The sequence below is a fragment of the Mandrillus leucophaeus genome, unplaced genomic scaffold (assembly GCF_000951045.1).
Source record: "Mandrillus leucophaeus isolate KB7577 unplaced genomic scaffold, Mleu.le_1.0 Scaffold309, whole genome shotgun sequence".
NCBI classification, from domain to species: domain Eukaryota; kingdom Metazoa; phylum Chordata; class Mammalia; order Primates; family Cercopithecidae; genus Mandrillus; species Mandrillus leucophaeus.
In genome coordinates, this window is record NW_012103243.1 from 2,239,736 (window position 1) to 2,256,660 (window position 16,925).

The 16,925-nt window shown below is 39.0% G+C and overlaps 1 protein-coding gene across 1 annotated transcript in view; it reads left to right on the plus strand.

Annotated features, from left to right (window-relative positions):
- Positions 1-6,565, plus strand: part of GPATCH2 (G patch domain containing 2) — a 202,260-nt gene extending 195,695 nt beyond the window's left edge. Inside the window, exon 10 of the mRNA XM_011987376.1 lies at positions 2,180-6,565. Coding sequence (XP_011842766.1) covers positions 2,180-2,400 — 221 coding nt within the window. The 3' untranslated portion in view covers positions 2,401-6,565. The remainder of the gene's footprint in view (positions 1-2,179) is intronic.
- Positions 6,566-16,925: the final 10,360 nt, after the last annotated feature.

Below are 16,925 nucleotides of genomic sequence, written 5' to 3' on the forward strand. Positions count from 1 at the left end.
GAGGTTGCAGTAAGCCAAGATTTCACCACTGCACTCTGGCCTGGGCAACAGAGTGAGACTCTGTCTAAAAAAAAAAAAAAAGTATATGAACAGTTTAAAGAACAATAATAAATTGGCCATTTGGGTAACCACAACTCAGGATAAGAAAGAGAACACTACTGTACTCTGGAGTCCCATTGTTAATATTTTTGTTATTCTTATTGATGTTTGAGATCCAAGGATCTTTCTCTGCTGGTACCACCATTCTGAACATAGTCTCAGAGAAACAGTAGGACAGAGAGTTACAACTTTTTTTTGGTAGTTGGGGAGAAGGTGCAAACAGTAGGACAGAGAGTTCCAGCTTTTTTTTGGTAGTTGGGGAGAAGGTCCTGTAATAATCCTGAGTCAGAGAAGAAGAAAACTGATGATGAGAAAGGGGTAGTGGCAGGGTGAGGTGTAGGTTGGTACTAAAGAGACTCACGAACCTTTGAGGGGGTAGTGAGTGGTTATGTCAACAGCTGCCCATTTCAACCTCTGTCTAGGAAGACATGGTCCACATTTCAGAGCAGAAATATGCTAGAGCCAGGTCTCAGCTGCTATACCACAGGCATTCTATAGATATTTGGAAAGTGTTAGTATAGGAGGCCTATGGAGGGAATGGTGTCAAACACTGTATCCCTGTAAATTTGAGCCCTGGTATAAGAGATTGGGCTGGGCCAAATATGTTCCCACTAAGACAAAGGTTCTTTTAAGATACACTTTCATCTCTCTCTTTTTTTTTCTTACAGACTCCAATATTAGTTTGTTTGTTAACCACTTTCTTCTAAGAGGGGAGTAACCATGAAAAATGCTCTGATAATGCTCTGATAATCAGAAATTAAATAATTTCTGATTGCTTGTATCTGGTTAGCTCCAAATTTGCTATATTCCCTTTTCATACACGATAATACAATACCTGCTGCTAGAGGAGGAACAGAAATGAACCAATCAAGGAAAGAGCCAACCTGTGCCACGCCTGGGATAGACCGACCACGCCCAAGGCCAAGCCCAAGCTTGCAATTGAAGGAAAGAGCTCAAGTTCTTGTATTCTTTGACTTTCATGGTGTTTGTTAATTTCTCCATCTTTGGACTTCAGATATCTAGTACTTCTCAGTTTTTCCCTAGAACCAAATATACACTATCTATGCTCAACTTTCTCTATAAGGGCCTAAAAAAGAAAATTAAATTAGAAGTCTATTTTTGAAAATGTCATCAAAGAGAAAATGCTTAAAATCGATGCATTTCTCAATTGCCTGCTAACAAAATATGGTAAACAACATCTATATCTAAATTTCATGTTAAGCACTAGCCAATCTCCTTTTTCAAATAAGGAATGAAGGGAGGAAGGGAGGGATGGAAGGGAAGAAAGGAGGGAGGGAAATAGGGAGAAATATATCTATCCCTGGAGGCCTATGGAGGGAATTGTGGTCTATGTCCCTGCAAATTTATATAATATATTTTTTAAATTGTATAATATATGTATATTTAATATTATTTTCCTCTATTTTATTTCTACTAACTTAATTATATAGTCATTTAAATGTGGCCATGGAAGGAAAAGGAGGAAAGGAACTAAAGGATGCATACATTACAGACTGAATAATAAATAACAAGGAGAGAGATTATAAGAATGTAAATTCCTAGGGATTCAAGATGCCACCAGTTGTGCTTTTTGTTTGGTTTGGTTTTAGTTTTGGTTCTGTCAAATGTCAAGGTCATGGGCAAATGTAAGATATTACCATATATGTTGATGATTTTCAGAATAATCCATAAGGCTAACATGGTAATGAAAATAAATCCATTCGTAGGGTACTTTATGGTTTACTGAGAAGTTTCTTTACATACATGATCTCATCTGTCCTACAGGTTTCTGTGAGATAGGCAATGTAGGTTGTATTGTGGCTATTTCACAGATGAGAAAACAAAATCCCAGAGAGGTTGAATAGCTCACGCTGCTGTGAGGTGCTAGAATTGAAATTCTAAACAAGATCTTTCTTCCATTGTTCTCTCAGCTACAAGAAGTATCCAAAGATGAATACGCAGCCCCCTCTAGTACCTGATTGGAAAAAAGAAAAAAACTTAGGAGGATATCGTTTTCATAGCCTAATATCTTCAGCTGTGTTCATACTGATTAATGTGTGCTGTTGTTTTATCATTTCAGGATTTGTAGGTGAAAATGCCCAGCCAATCCTAGAAAATAATATTGGAAACCGAATGCTTCAGAATATGGGCTGGACACCTGGGTCAGGCCTTGGACGAGATGGCAAGGGGATCTCTGAGCCAATTCAAGCCATGCAGAGGCCAAAGGGATTAGGACTTGGATTTCCTCTACCAAAAAGTACTTCCGCAACTAATACCCCCAATGCAGGAAAATCTGCCTAAGAAAAGCAAAGAAAAAATGTTTTACAGACTTTATTCAGTATGTCCCATTGTTCTAAAATGATAACATGACTTCTGTTTTTGAAGCAAAAATCTACATTGCCTCAAACACATCACTCTAGCTTCCTTACTGCATACAGCCCTACCATAGTGAGAGAAATGGGATTTCATCACAATTCATGGTGCTAAAATGAAAACCTCTGCCCTTTAATTTTTTTCAGTAATTTCCAGCTATTTCTAGGTATAAAGAGCAGCTCGTTTCTCTTATTTATTTTAATCTCATGTGTCAGTACTTTCTGATGCTTTGCTTAATTCATGTATGTGTGCAGTGCTGCAATGCCCAGACAAATGTGAGCACACCCACCGGTTTCTAAAATGGGATAGGCAGGAAAGGATTGTGTTTTATATCATCCCTATCTATTGTAACCCAATAGACCTGCCATCCCATCAGTGAAGTCCGAACACATCTTTGTTTGAAAGGCTTGTCAATTTCACATTCCTTGAATTTGGCTTCTTTGTGAGGATTTTCTGACAGAGTGATACCCATTAATTTTCTATCCTTAGACAATGTAGTGTGAAGTTCACAGTTGACAAACAATAATTAATGTTTCCCTTGGACATTTTGACAAAAATAAACCTCATCATTGTTATCACCAGAGTGCCCTCGACATTACTTTAATGCAGATTTTATAAATTTTACCTCATTTAGAACATAAAATGATTATTGAAAGAAAAATGTATTTTTTAAATTCACCATGATTGAACTGTAAATTCTATTAATCCAGATGTACTTCTACCTCTGTTTTCCCAAAGATTGATATTTTTTTTTAAGATCAACTCAAGTGTAGTAAATGGATTTAAAATTTTAATCATTGGAGTAATTTATTACAATATTGAGTCCATTTATATGAAGAGTTAAATGGCTCTCCCAGAACTCAGATTTCTGGCAATGGCCCAACCCATTTAGAAGGTGAACAAAAGAAGTAAATGGTACTGATTTGCCCTTTCTAGGACCCAAGATGTTACTTTAAAACCTAGCAAAGAAGTCCTTTTTATTATGTGCCTAGTATTGAGCTATTTCTGAGTCATTTGCTTCATAGTATCAGAGATTCTAAATTGCTTTTAGTTTAGAAGATCTTTATTTATTATCCTCATTATTAACAACTTACGATGATTATTTTATTTATAATGGCTTTTATTGGTTGAGTAAAGACTAAGATAACACACGTGGATCACCTTTCTAATGGGTTTTTTAAATCTTGTCACTTTCCAAAGAGATTTTTTGTTTCTTTCTTTTTTTTTTTTTTTTTTTTTTATTCTGGCTCTGTCGCCCAGGCTGAAGTGCAGTGGCGTAATCTCGGCTCACTGCAGCCTCCCCATCCTGGGCTCAAGCGATTGTTCTGCCTCAGCCTCCCAAGTAGCTGGGATTACAGGTACCCACCACCACATCCAGATAAGTTTTGTATTTTTAGTATAGACATAGTTTCACCGTGTTGGCCAGGCTGGTCTTGAACTCCTGACCTCAAATGATCTGCCCACATTAGCCTCCCAAAGTGCTGGGATTATAGGCATGAACCACCATGCCTGGCCCCCAGAAGAGTTTTTAAAAGGTGTTAAAGGAAGTTTATGCATGTAAAAGACCTTTCTCAGGTGGTCCCCTAAAAAAAATCCTGCCAACTGGGGAGGCGAAGGCCAACCTTCTATTTGAAATTCTTCACAGTTTGCCAAATGTACATTTCTTGAGAATCATCTTCTTTCCCAGGGATATTGTGCCTAGAGGACAGGTTGGTTAGGGGACTATGGACGACCAGAAGAGATGTTCTTTTGAATCATTCTTATTGGATAAAGTAACCCCATGGACTTTCTACAAGTTTTTTACTTATAAATTTGCCATTTTTTAAACTGATATTTTCTAAATACTCATTCTGTCTCTGTAGCCAGGGAAAGGGGGAAGATTATATGCAAGTTTTAAAACTTCTTTCTGATAGTGTATTGTGCTCTAGGGTCTATTCAAAATTTGGTGTTTGAGCTTTTTCTTAATTTGATTGCCTGGAGATCTTCGAAAACCCTAGGATCTCAAAAAACCAAGTTTGAAGCCACTGAGAGCAAACAATGAGGTCATTGTGAGCCTGGTTCCAAACTCCTGAGGACTTGGCTGTTCTTTTTCACCTTACTATGTTCTAATGGAGGTAAAAACCCTTGTAGTGAAGAAGAGCAGTATATATATCAGACTAGTGTATAGGAACTTCTTCATTAAATATTGCAGTCCTTATGAATGCTGTTTATTGTTGCTGTTCTGGCCAGATACAGATCTTCCAAAGCAACTTCTGTAGGATGTACATTTAGGTTCTCTAACACCTCAAAAAAATTCTTCTTTGTATTTTCAGCTAATAGAAGACAGTTCTTCATCTTGACGCCCTCTATGTGTTTCACAGAGGACTTAAAATACTTCTTATTCTGTTGAAGTGTTTAATTGTACAGAATATATGTACTCTACAGTATATGTAAATCAGCACTCAAAGCAGAAAAGTGATAACATCCCAAGCTTCCCCCGTACTCCTACTGACATGCCCTCAGCATTCAGTCTTTAAGAAAATTCAGTGCAGACCTGATGTTCTGGTTGTACCTGAACTTAATTGGAGAAACAAGCACAATTAAAATAGGAATTTTTTAGTATAAATCAAATGTCTTTCACCATCTGAAGCCCACTAATTTGTGTTTTATATATAGTTACAGTTAACTTTTTGCCAGTTATGATGTCCATAGAACCCCAAGATTTAGAATGTATCATTTATATTTCCTTTAAAAGGTAGTAAGATGTTTCTTCTGCTCCTTTGTGAAGCCACTCTTCTACAGTATCTGTAGCCTTATAGCAAATTAATTGGTTGTACTAAAAATTTTAGAGAGTGCATAGGTCTTCCTTTTCTATCCTAATTACCTGCAATAGCCTAGAGACGGTGAGCATGATTACATTAGCAACTTGACTGTTTAAAAAATTTATTTGTTATACTTGATAATGACCAGACTGTGTGCTGGAGTCATTTGTTTCCTTCTTTTCTGCTCCCCAAATACAATATTTAATTTGGTTGCTTTTATTTTTAAACTATATGGTACCCTTTTAAATAAGAATTCATTGCTAATTAAAATCTGCCCATAAATTGGTCTCAGCATTTAAATACCATATATTTTATAACTCATACTGTGGTTATCAAACAGAAGTTAACACAGTAGGGGTAAAGAGATGCATAATGTGTACCTATAGGTGTATTTATAATGCCTGTGTGCAGTATACAGACATAATTACAAAATATTGCATTTTATTAATGTTTATATTAACATGGAGAATTGGTATTCTTGTAAATTGAACTGACAATTGCTTCTATTCAGTACATTTCATTTTGAGCAGATATTTCCCAAAAGAGAAAAAAATCACTGTTGACATGCTTTTTAAGACCATTTTCATCTGTATTTTGTCTTTCAAAAAGAAAAGTGATCTAAATTGGCATTGTAAAGAAATCGTTAGCAAAAAACTTTTTTTTTTATTTTTCTTTTGGTAGAAAGTTATATTAATAGTACAACAAAGAAGGAAAGAATAAAACCTAATGTTTAAGACCATTATTTATAAGCAGTCATTGTCTTTGTGCTTTAAATGTTTCCCTTTTACCTTACAGTAATTTTTTAACAGTTGAAAGTACTTCAAAAATTTGTTTCAATGAGTACCCAATGACAATTAGCATTTAATAATGCAGTTAAGTTCATTGTTATTAAGCCTTGAAAAATTTCAATACCTCAAAAAAATTACAGAAAAAATATTGGTAAGTGTATTTGATTCACAAATGTATTCATAGTCGATTGTGAGCTGCTCTACCACATTTCCCTGTTTTTATTGTTTCTGTGAAGCTTCATTAGACTAACTTGCTTAAGGTCTCTTTCCGCTCAAGGATTCTGTGATTCTAATGTAACAGGGTACGCAGGCTCTCTCTGACCGCTTAAAGTATCAGAGTTCAAATCTGTTACAATCACTCCATTTCCTTTTGGAAAGTAGTGCCTCTCATAAAGCTGCTTGGACATTTTAAGTGTTTCGTAATACACATTAAAGTGTTGAGTTTTGTTTGCTGTAAAAGGCATTTCACTATGTTGATTAAACTTATCTTTTCTCCCAAAAAAACTGAGTAAAATTGTTAAAATAAGTAGGGTTTTTTTTTTTCATGCAATAGGTATTAAATACTCATTGATTTAACAGGCTTGTAGTAATATATACTCAACTGGCAAGTGGACCATGAAGGCTCCTTCTTCTGGGTTCCTGCTAAGCAAAGACTCATTACTTTACACACCTGACACTTTAAGTAGATCCAGATTTGTCTCCAGCGAGTCACTGCCATTAACTGCCAGGAGTATGATCTACTATTGCCACTTTTAGTTTTATCTGTACATTAGAGTTGTCTCCTGTCTTTGAATTGTCAGACAGTTTAAATCATTCTCAGATCCACATACCTCCCTCCTGTTGCAATATCAGAATGTCCTGTATTTGTTTCTTAATTTTTCAAGGCTGAAGTAAGGTTAAAATTGAGGGCTATTTTTTATGTTTCTTTTTTTTTTTAGTTTGAACTTTCAAGATAAATTGCTAGTATATTAAGAGTGTATAGAATGCTTGATTTTCCAGCTGTAAGACTGTAGAGATAAAAGTATATTATAATAGTATCCCAAGTAAAACAGCCAAAACTATCTTCTGTTTGCATCTTCCTATTAAACTTCTTTTAAAAAAAAAAGTTTCTTTCTTTATAAAAACAGTATTCTTCAATAAAAATAGAAAGACTGAGAGATAGTATACTCACTCAATATATGCTTTTCAAATCCAAACAAATTCTTCCATCACTTATTGAAGTTAATTTCTTCAAATGCCAGAATTTCATTTATGATAAGTAAATGAGTTTAGAGAAGATAAAAAAAAACAAACTAAAGTTCTGTTAGATGACTGACAAATCTGGAATTCTAAAGTGTCTCACTGATGCCTGTAATTCATTATGGAAACAGTATAGATAAACCATCTTGCATATACGAGGCATGAAATTCATAAAATAATTTTTAGACGGTTGTGAAGCACTTGGGGAAAACACATTAAAAGTTTGAAATTTATAATGTGCAAAATCACAGTATTTCTAATACACTGGCCACAGCGTTGTTACGTTCTCAGCAATAAGTACAGTGGTCTGCAATCTGTAAGGCTGGGTTCTTGATCGTCCTACCTCTTTATATGCCTGTCCTTTTATTGTACCTCTTCTCATTCCTTTGCTGTTTTTTGTACACACACATCTTAGTCTACTTCACATGTTTTAATATTACAAGACAGTCTTCCAAAAGGAGTGAACAATTGCCGAGCACACAGGAAACCAGCATGTTTTGACTCCCACGCCATTGTATTTCTCCATTAGGTCCCTTAACAACTCAGCTAGAAACAAGCGGCAGATTTTTTTCCCTGACTCAGTGAGTAATTGTCTGCACCGTAGTGACAGATGTGCAATATAGCAGCTTCTTCAGGAAAAAATTAACAGTTTGTCCAGCATGTCAGCTCGCTCTTTTTAGTGCTTGGGAGGTCTTGGCCCCATTATAGATGATTTAGAAATTGAGGCAAGCAAAGACCAGCTGCCTGCACTGAAAGCCTTCGTTAGTCGGCCTCATCTGCATTCCAGGACTCACTTACATCCAGAAATTGGTGGAGCCCCTCTGGCCACAAGATGAGTATGGGCTGACAATGCCTTGATTTGTTGAGAGAGAGAATAAATGGGTTTTTCAGAAGATGAGGAAATATCACCATTACTGGCCAATTTACAGCATTTTATCTGTTCTTCAAACATGTCACTTTTGTTATTGTTGCATGGTAATTACATAGTGAAACGGAAAGAAAACAAATTCTGGTTACGTATTCAGATGGATTGCAAAATCATATAATCCTGATAAATGCCCATTTATGATACACATGGATGAAAGGTTCATTTTAATTTTGAATGGCTAGCTCAGCCATAAATAGCATATAGGATTAAATTCCAGAGAATCTGATTACATCAAAGCAAACAGTCTTTCTCTTTACTTCTTCAGATTCAGGAAGATACCATGAGGCATTTTCACAAACAGGATTTTCCTGAGACAACATGAAAAGTGAATTCAGAATTGCATTTTCAAAAGAATAAAACTCCCAGTGAAGCCCGAGAGAGATCTTGTTCTGGGGATCAGTTGACCTTAAAGGCTTCTCAAGAAGCCGGTGGACCAAAAGATTCAGGGTGCCAAAAGATTTCCACCTTGGAGGAATCGCCCAATTTTTTGAAGCTCACATTCCTGGTTGCTTCTCAAATCTCACCAAATATTTGGAGAGTAGAAATCCAATGCTTTTCCTTGTGTTCCTGTTTGGAAGATTATTTCTCCCCCATCCCCAAGCCAGTTATGGTAAAAGAATGTGAAAGTTTAGCTGATCATGAAAAGCTCAGAGATGCACGGGAACAAGGGGGAGCGGCACCCCAGGGCTACTACTTAAAACGTCAGGTGTGGAAAGTAATGAGTCTTTGCTTAGTAGGAACCCAGCAGAAGGAGTCGTCATGGTCCACTTGTCAGGTGGGTATATATTACTGCAAGCCTGTTAAACAAATGAGTATTTAGTGCCTATTGACTCCCGATTTTGCTGTGGCAGGGAAAAGGGGATAGAAGAGGTACATTAGCACTTAACTGCCTTGGTCTGGGGTGGGAGGTCAGGAAGTGGTGAGAGACATGAGTCACTTCTGTTCATGATCTGTTGGTCAGAATTGGCCACACGGGCCCAAATGAATTGCAGAGAAGCTGTAGATAGTAGGGGAGCGCGTGGATACTTGGTGACCACTAATTCTACCATGTAATCTTGATAGGAAGCATCCAGACTGTGAAATACAAGGCCGGGCACAGTATCATGCCTGTAATACCAGCACTTTGGGAGAACGAGGCGGGTGGATCACTAGCTGCGTGTGGTGGCACATGCCTGTAATCCTAGCTACTCAGGAGGCTGAGGCAGCAGTATTGCTTGAACCTGGGAGGCGGAGGTTGTGGTGAGCCAAGAAGGCGCCATTGCACTCCAGGATGGGCAACAAGAGCAAAACTCCATCTCCAAAAAAAAAGAAAGAAAGAAAAGAAATATCGAAGCAGCCTATACCATATTTCTTTGAATCTAAGATGCCATCGATTTTAAGATGCACCTCAATGTTATGTACCATTAAGAAAGAGGAAAACGACCAAATTGCAGTGCACCACCCATGACGACAACGTATCCCAATTTCGGCTTTCTGGGAGAGAGGGTTGGAGGAAAGTGTTCATGTATTTTTACTTCCCTAAAGATCCCAATGAAGTCTGGCCGCAGTGGCTCATGCGTGTAATCCCAATAATTGGGGAGGTAGAGGCAGGCAGATTACTTGAGGTCAGGAGTTCCAGACCAGCCTGAATAACATGGTGAAACCCCTTCTCTACTAATAAAAATAGAAAAATTAGCCAGGGGTGGTGGTACACGCCTGTAATCCCAGCTACTCGGGAGACTGAGGCACAAGAATCGCTTGAACCCGGGAAGTGGAGGTTGCAATGAGCCGAGATCATGCCACTGCACTGCAGCCTGGGCAACAGAGAGAGACCCTGTCTCAAAACAAAAAAACAAATAAATAAAAATAAAAAAATCCCAGTGAAGATAGTCATTTAAACAGTCTTCCTAATTTCATAGCTGCCCCCACCATGGGCACACCCTTAATAGTAAACTTTTGCTGTGGCTCCAAATGATGTTAGGTTTTAAAAATTACATTTGACTAAAACCTGTAAACAATAAAAGTACAGAATTTAACTACCTGCCACGCAGTGACTAATTTCTTACTAGAGCTGACTGCAAGTCACTCAGGAAACATCAGCCATGCCCACCAAGGCCTTTGAAACCTATCATGGCTCTCCCTTGCGTATGCAGCTGATCACACAGAACCATGAAAGGGAGACACAGAACCCAGTGCCCAGCTCCAGCAGAGAACAGAGTTGTCCCAGGACTCTAAGAATAGCAAATGTTTTAACAGTTTCCTCAGATATGCTGTTTATTACAGATGCGCAGGTTGAAACTCTGTCTTTTCACAGTCGTTTTGGGAGTATATTCTAGAACAGTGTCTGCCGGTCTTCAGACTGCACAAGAAGCACCAGAGGAGCACTTAAAAAAACTGATATTCTTAAACTCTACTCTCAAAGAGGCACCTGAGAATGAGAATTCAGTTGAGCAAGACTGTCTTAGAAGAAATAGATGAGGTAATCACCAAACCTTTGCCCATAGCCAAGCTCGGTCTTCTATGGTGGCTCTAACTGTGTCATCTGCCCAAGCTCTCCTTTTCTGGGAAGTATTCTAGACACTACCACTCTCTGACCCTCTGTGGAAGAAAATTCCTGGGAATTTAGGGTTAGGACTAAGAGATTTCATTTCAGCCTTGATGTGACTGTTCTCTTTAAGGGAGGATATCGGGAAGCAAACAAACAGAGAAAGTCTGTAAATGAGAAAAAAAATGAAACAGAGGATCAGAGAGAACAAAGATGGAGAGAAAATGTGTGTGTTTCCTACAACCCTAGAGACCTGGCTTAAGGTTGTCAGATGTTCTCTTCCAAAAAGACAGGAAGAACCTCACCTGGAATGTGGAGGAAGCAACACTTCTTTAGGAGAATATGACCTCCTTCCATAGGACTGGTCTTTCACATTATTGGAAAAAATATATTATTGAACAAAATACTGACCATGTGAGCCAAACAGCTCATTAGCAAACAGACAAATCAGAGGGTGAATCATTCACATTACACAAAGATTTTTCATGTTGTAAAAGAGCACACAGTCCTTTTAGGTAGCATTTTCTGAAGTGCTTATTTACAGATCATTAAATACTTAACAGAGGGAAAAAGTAAAAGCTAAAGTGTTTAAGCCAGTATTTATTAAATATCCACCCTAGATCCAGATAACACAAATCTAAAATTATAATGACAGTTAATTGTCCAGTTTTTACATTTTTATGTTAGCAGACAAGAAGCTAAAATAACAGCCTGCCCAGGTTAATACATCCCGAGTGTTCTAACATGGTTGTAATTCTTTTCTGAGGTCTTATTCTCAATCCCATAAGACACCCCCTTATCTTATAATACATGTCCCTTTTTTTACAGGCTAAATTAGAGGTTTTCTGTTACTTCCACATAATACTAATTCTCTTGCTAGATGTTGGCTAATGCTTAAATGTATTGTAAAACACTGAAAAGTACTATGTTTGACCAACTGAATTTTCTCTGTGCAATCATCTAAGAATTTATAGGAGCTGTTACACTTTATAATTTTTTTTTTTTTTGAGACGGAGTCTCGCTCTGTCGCCCAGGCTAGAGTGCAGTGGCCCGATCTCAGCTCACTGCAAGCTCCGCCTCCCGGGTTTACACCATTCTCCTGCCTCTGCCTCCCGAGTAGCTGGGACTACAGGCGCCCGCCACCATGCCCGGCTAGTTTTTTGTATTTTTTTTAGTAGAGACGGGGTTTCACCGTGTTAGCCAGGATGGTCTCGATCTACTGACCTCGTGATCCGCCCGTCTCGGCCTCCTAAAGTGTATAATGTTTTAACAAAGTTCTATCTTGTGACAGGAGAGCATTTTAAGGAACACTGCCTAATTTTTCTGTTTAGCTCTCTTTTTCTGGTGGTGGAGAGTGGGGACAGGCTTTTCCTCTGTTGATCAGGCTGAGGTGCAGCAGCCCAGTTACTGCTCACTGCAGCTCCAACCTCCTGGGCTCAAGTGATTCTCCCACATTAGCCTCCTGAGTAGCTGGAACTATAGGTGTGCACCACCATGCTCAGCTAATTTTTTTTTTTGTAAGAGATAGGGTCTCACTATGCTGCCCAGGCTGGTCTCAAACTCCCAGGCTCAAGAAATCCTTCCATCTCAGCCTCCCAAAGTGCGGGGATTACAGTTGCGAGCCACTGAACCCAGTCTCCCTTTTTAAAAATTGACCCAAACTCTATCAAATTCTAACCCTCTCATTCCTATTTATAGAGGAAACCCATTACTTCAAAGGACACTCATAAGATTGGAAGAGAATCCTGAGTAATACTTAGTATTATTTTACATGTAAGTAATAGATTACCTAAATTGTTGGACAACATCCAGCAGAGAATTAGTACCATATAAAATAATAGTAGTATTTTACTAATGGTATATAACATGTGATTTTTTCATTGAGCTATTTTACAGTTTTTATGTGCCACAGAGTAAGGCAGAGCATGGCAAGGCTGTGAAAAACAGAAGCCACTTCCTTTGGTCTTTCCATTCCATCTTGTAACTATTGTTTCTCACACACTCAGGCTAGTCAGTTCCGCTGTTAGCTGTTGAGGGGAAACGTCTAAGTGCCTCTTCTGTGCTGGAGATTTCTTACACCATTTCTCAGTGGACATCACCAAAAAGTTTTACTACTCTTAGGTTCTTCTCAGTTACAAAGATTAGATGGCACTTCCACAATGCAGACTAATTGGGGAAAATCTCATTCCTAAATTAGCAGAAACTCCAAATTATTTAATACAGATATGCCATTTTATTGTTTATTGAATAAAATGTTTTATTTAAATGAATGAATAGTCTGATCCACATTGGCATACAGTGTTTGTATAGTATCAAGAGTTCTAAAACTTTGATTTTCCTTAACTACTTTATTTCCCCTGTAACTTGCTTCTGCCGTTAACTGATGTGATAAAACTATGATTATAGTGCACAGGCATACTAACCAAGCCCATGCTCCAATCACCACAAATTCAAAATGTGTAACGCCAACCCACCTAACATTTGACAGTATCCCCTTATGTATGTCTCATGACATGTCAGTCTCCTAGATCATAGATACAGAATAACACTAACCCAGCAACATGACTTTGAACAAGAGCCTGAGCATGATTTCCCAGAACAATGAAGAAGAAAGTCATGGGTTTTTTTCTATTAAAGAACTGGGGTCCAGGGTCAGTGACCCTAACTCCATATATAACTTGTGGAATTGGAATGGGTTCAGAGAACACACAGATGATTAAAGGCTAAAGGGACTGACTTTAAGGAAAATATAGGCAATGGATAAGGTAAAGTTTGCTAAATAATGCCCACAGAGAGGGTTTAATAACCTCAAGAATATCTTAAAGACAGAAACATCAAGGAGGAATAATTTTTTTCAAGAATTAGCCTTTAGTTCTAGAACGTGAAAAGTATGTATTGGTTGGTTTAAAAATTTTAAGAAGTGGTGGTGGACGGGGGATGGCACTGGGTTTTGAGTAAAAAGAAGCCAAAAGACATTTATTTTAATGGAAGACATTAAACTAATCAAAAGATGAGCTAGTATGAAATACCAGTCTGAATTAGCTGAATCCCTTTGTGAATCTGTTGACAGCAACATTTCAGCCCTACTCCAGGGTGATAGGCAGAAATGTTTTAATACACCTAAAAGTCTAACCTCTTCTCTCCATTTCCTAATCATGTCTGGCAGTAGGCTGAGCCAGGAAAGGTTTTTTTGGTGCACCTCGCATTGGGCATATGCATTATTGTACATTCCTGTGTTGATGAGCTGCATAGGGTTTTTCTGTGACCCTCTCTGGGTCCATTCTTTAATCTGACTTTTGCACTAGTGAAAATAACCACAGTACCTTGCAGGTCATTAGGCTAGGTAAACGGCTCATTACAGAGTGAAATGAGACCAATGATAGTCATATTGTGCCAATGCAGAATGTGTCTAATTCCTATTATCTAATTAAATGCCACTTGCTAAGTATTTATGGAGCATCTGCCATATGCTTCTCACCAAGTTGGTTGCTTCAAGGATTCATAAGAATTTTATACTGTACTCTCCACCCACAAGGGACTTAGAATCTTTATGGAAATATACAACATATATTCGGGAATGATATTCAGAATAGTTCGTAATCAGACTGGCACAGGCACCAGCCAATGAGACTGGAAACCCATCTTACCTGAATGAATGCCAGCTATTGATAATTGACAGAGTATCATGGTGCATGCCGGTGAATACCAGCCTTGCTTTCATCTGATTTTTTTTAACTGTTCGAGAAAAAATATGTCTAAAATCTTATACTGGTTCTAATCAAATGCCAATATATGTGATGGAATGTAAATGCCGGATATGCAGCTCTTCCTTGTCCACAGCGGACACCATGAGGGTGTTACTTTCTTGTCCAAAGTCAGAGTGGCTGCTTGCACAATTTTATTTGAGGGAAAATATTTTTTCAAGCAAATGCAGAAGAAATGAGTGTGACTATTTCACACAGGCAGCCTCCAGCTGCATTCCTTAACTAAGAGGAACATTCAGCTAAATCTGTAAACAAAATGTCTGCCAGAGGTGACAAGAAAATGTAGCTCCATGCCTTCCACTGAGTATAATTTCTTAGTGAGGCCAGCTGGCATTTTGCAAAAGTTTACCTGTTGTCAAACCTGCTGGTGACTGTGCTGTTCTGATTTAGATATGAAGGATTGACTCAGAGGTGTCTATAAAATCATTCTGCAGGATGATAATTCCCAACTTTAACACCAAAATAAGAGGCAAATCATCAGCGCTGGCTGCTGTTTGAATCTCACGCTTAACTCAGTCTTCAGAGGTTGTCTGTGTCACTGGGAGAGGAGGTCACCGGGCAGGCTCAGGATGGGCTTAGCAAAGGCAGGCTGTCTCTGCTTGGCACTGCCCGCTGCCCGTGGAGGGTTCCCCCAGCTCAGGCCCTGTGTGAGTGAACGGCCCATAAGGACACAAAGTGGTTTTCGAAATCTGAATAAGAGCTCAGCTATCATCTATGAAATTGTGGCTCATGGAATAGAAATTATGAAGAGACCCTGTTTTTTCACTTTGTTTATTGGCAAGCATCCTGAGCGATACTGACTCTTTCCATAATAAACTGTCATCGGACACAATTGTTTCAGAATATGGTCTCGGTGTTTGATTGCAGGGTCTGCAGACTTCAGACAGTGGGAATGCAATACTTAAGCTTCTTCACTTATTGCCTGCTGGTGTACAAATATAGGATTTGGCAATTTAGCCTAAAGCCTCCGTCTCTCCCGCTACATCCACCCGCTCTGGGAGGTTCCAAGAATGCAACTTTCCACAGGCTCCCAGGCAAGAGGAAGCCCGTAGAGCTGAAATCAGAGCCAAGGTGTGGGCCTGCCTTATGCATAATCCACCCACAAAACACAGTCTGATGGACCCCTTGCTAGATTGAACTTTGGGCTCCCCACCACTGAAATAAAAAAATAAATAACTGCCAAATCCTCATAAATGCTGAAAAGAAGCAGCTGGTAGCCAAAAGACCACTTTAATAATAGGAATAAAAATAAAAGCAAAGCTGGGTACAAAAAGGCTTATATCTGTAAAAAGAGAATTAATGTAAAGAAGGGGATCAAAGCCACGTTTGTGTCATGCCACTTGGTTGCAGAGGCAGGCAGGAGAAGGGAAGGCATTTCAAAATCAGAAACCAGCCTGACACCCACCAGATAATAGCACAAAATGTACCTTAAAATCCCGGTGTTAACATGCTCTGTCGGGATAGGCATGGAGTTATTTTCATTTCCTCTTACAGAAGAAGAATCTCCCTATAACAACAATGTTGATGGGATAGCGTTCTTTGTACAGAGGCATCCATGCTGACCCTGCCTGGCAGCGGAGTCTTCCCTGAATTTTGTTGAACCAAAATGCTTTGCTAGTAACTGAGTTCTCAAGTCCTCGATCACTGGGCAACCTGTCTATTTGCTGAGCCTAAGGTCATTTTTATGGAATATGGGTTAACCCGATGGGATCTGGGTACATGTGCAAGGTAAACAATGATTCATAAAATTGAGGGTTTAAATCTGTGTGGGAAACGTTTGGGGCTGCTATACATTCATGTAAACCCTGTTAGTATTTGGAGAGCAATCTGTTCATTTTGTTTCCTTTCTGCCTTCATCTGGCATTCAACTTAACAAAGGAAGATGAGAGTAAGGTGCTGAGAGTCAGTGTGGAATGCTGGGAAAGGAGCAGATTCATGAGCACAGTCCTCTCCCTTCATTTACACACTGGGTTGTCTTGGGCAGCCCCAGCCCTTGGAAGCCTCAGTTTCTTCTGTTTTCTTCTCCTGTTTTGCCAGAGGGTTACACTGAAGATCAAATGAGGCCGGGCATGGTGACTCATGCCTGTAATCCCAACACTTTTGAGGCCAAGGCAGGAGGCTTGCTTAAAGTCAAGAGTTGGAGATCAGCCTGGGCAACATAGTGAGACCTCGTCTCTACAAATAATAACAATAATAATAAATTAATCAAAAAATAGCCGATCATGGTGGTGTGTGCCTGTAGTCCCAGCTACTTGGGAGGCTGAGGCAGGAGGATTGCTTGAGTCAGGAGTTTGAGGCTGCAGTGAGCTATGATGGTGCCACCGCACTCCAGCCTCGGTGACAGAGCAACAGAGCAACAGAGCGAGACCCTGTCCCCAACCCCCCCACCACGCACATAAAATATCTAAC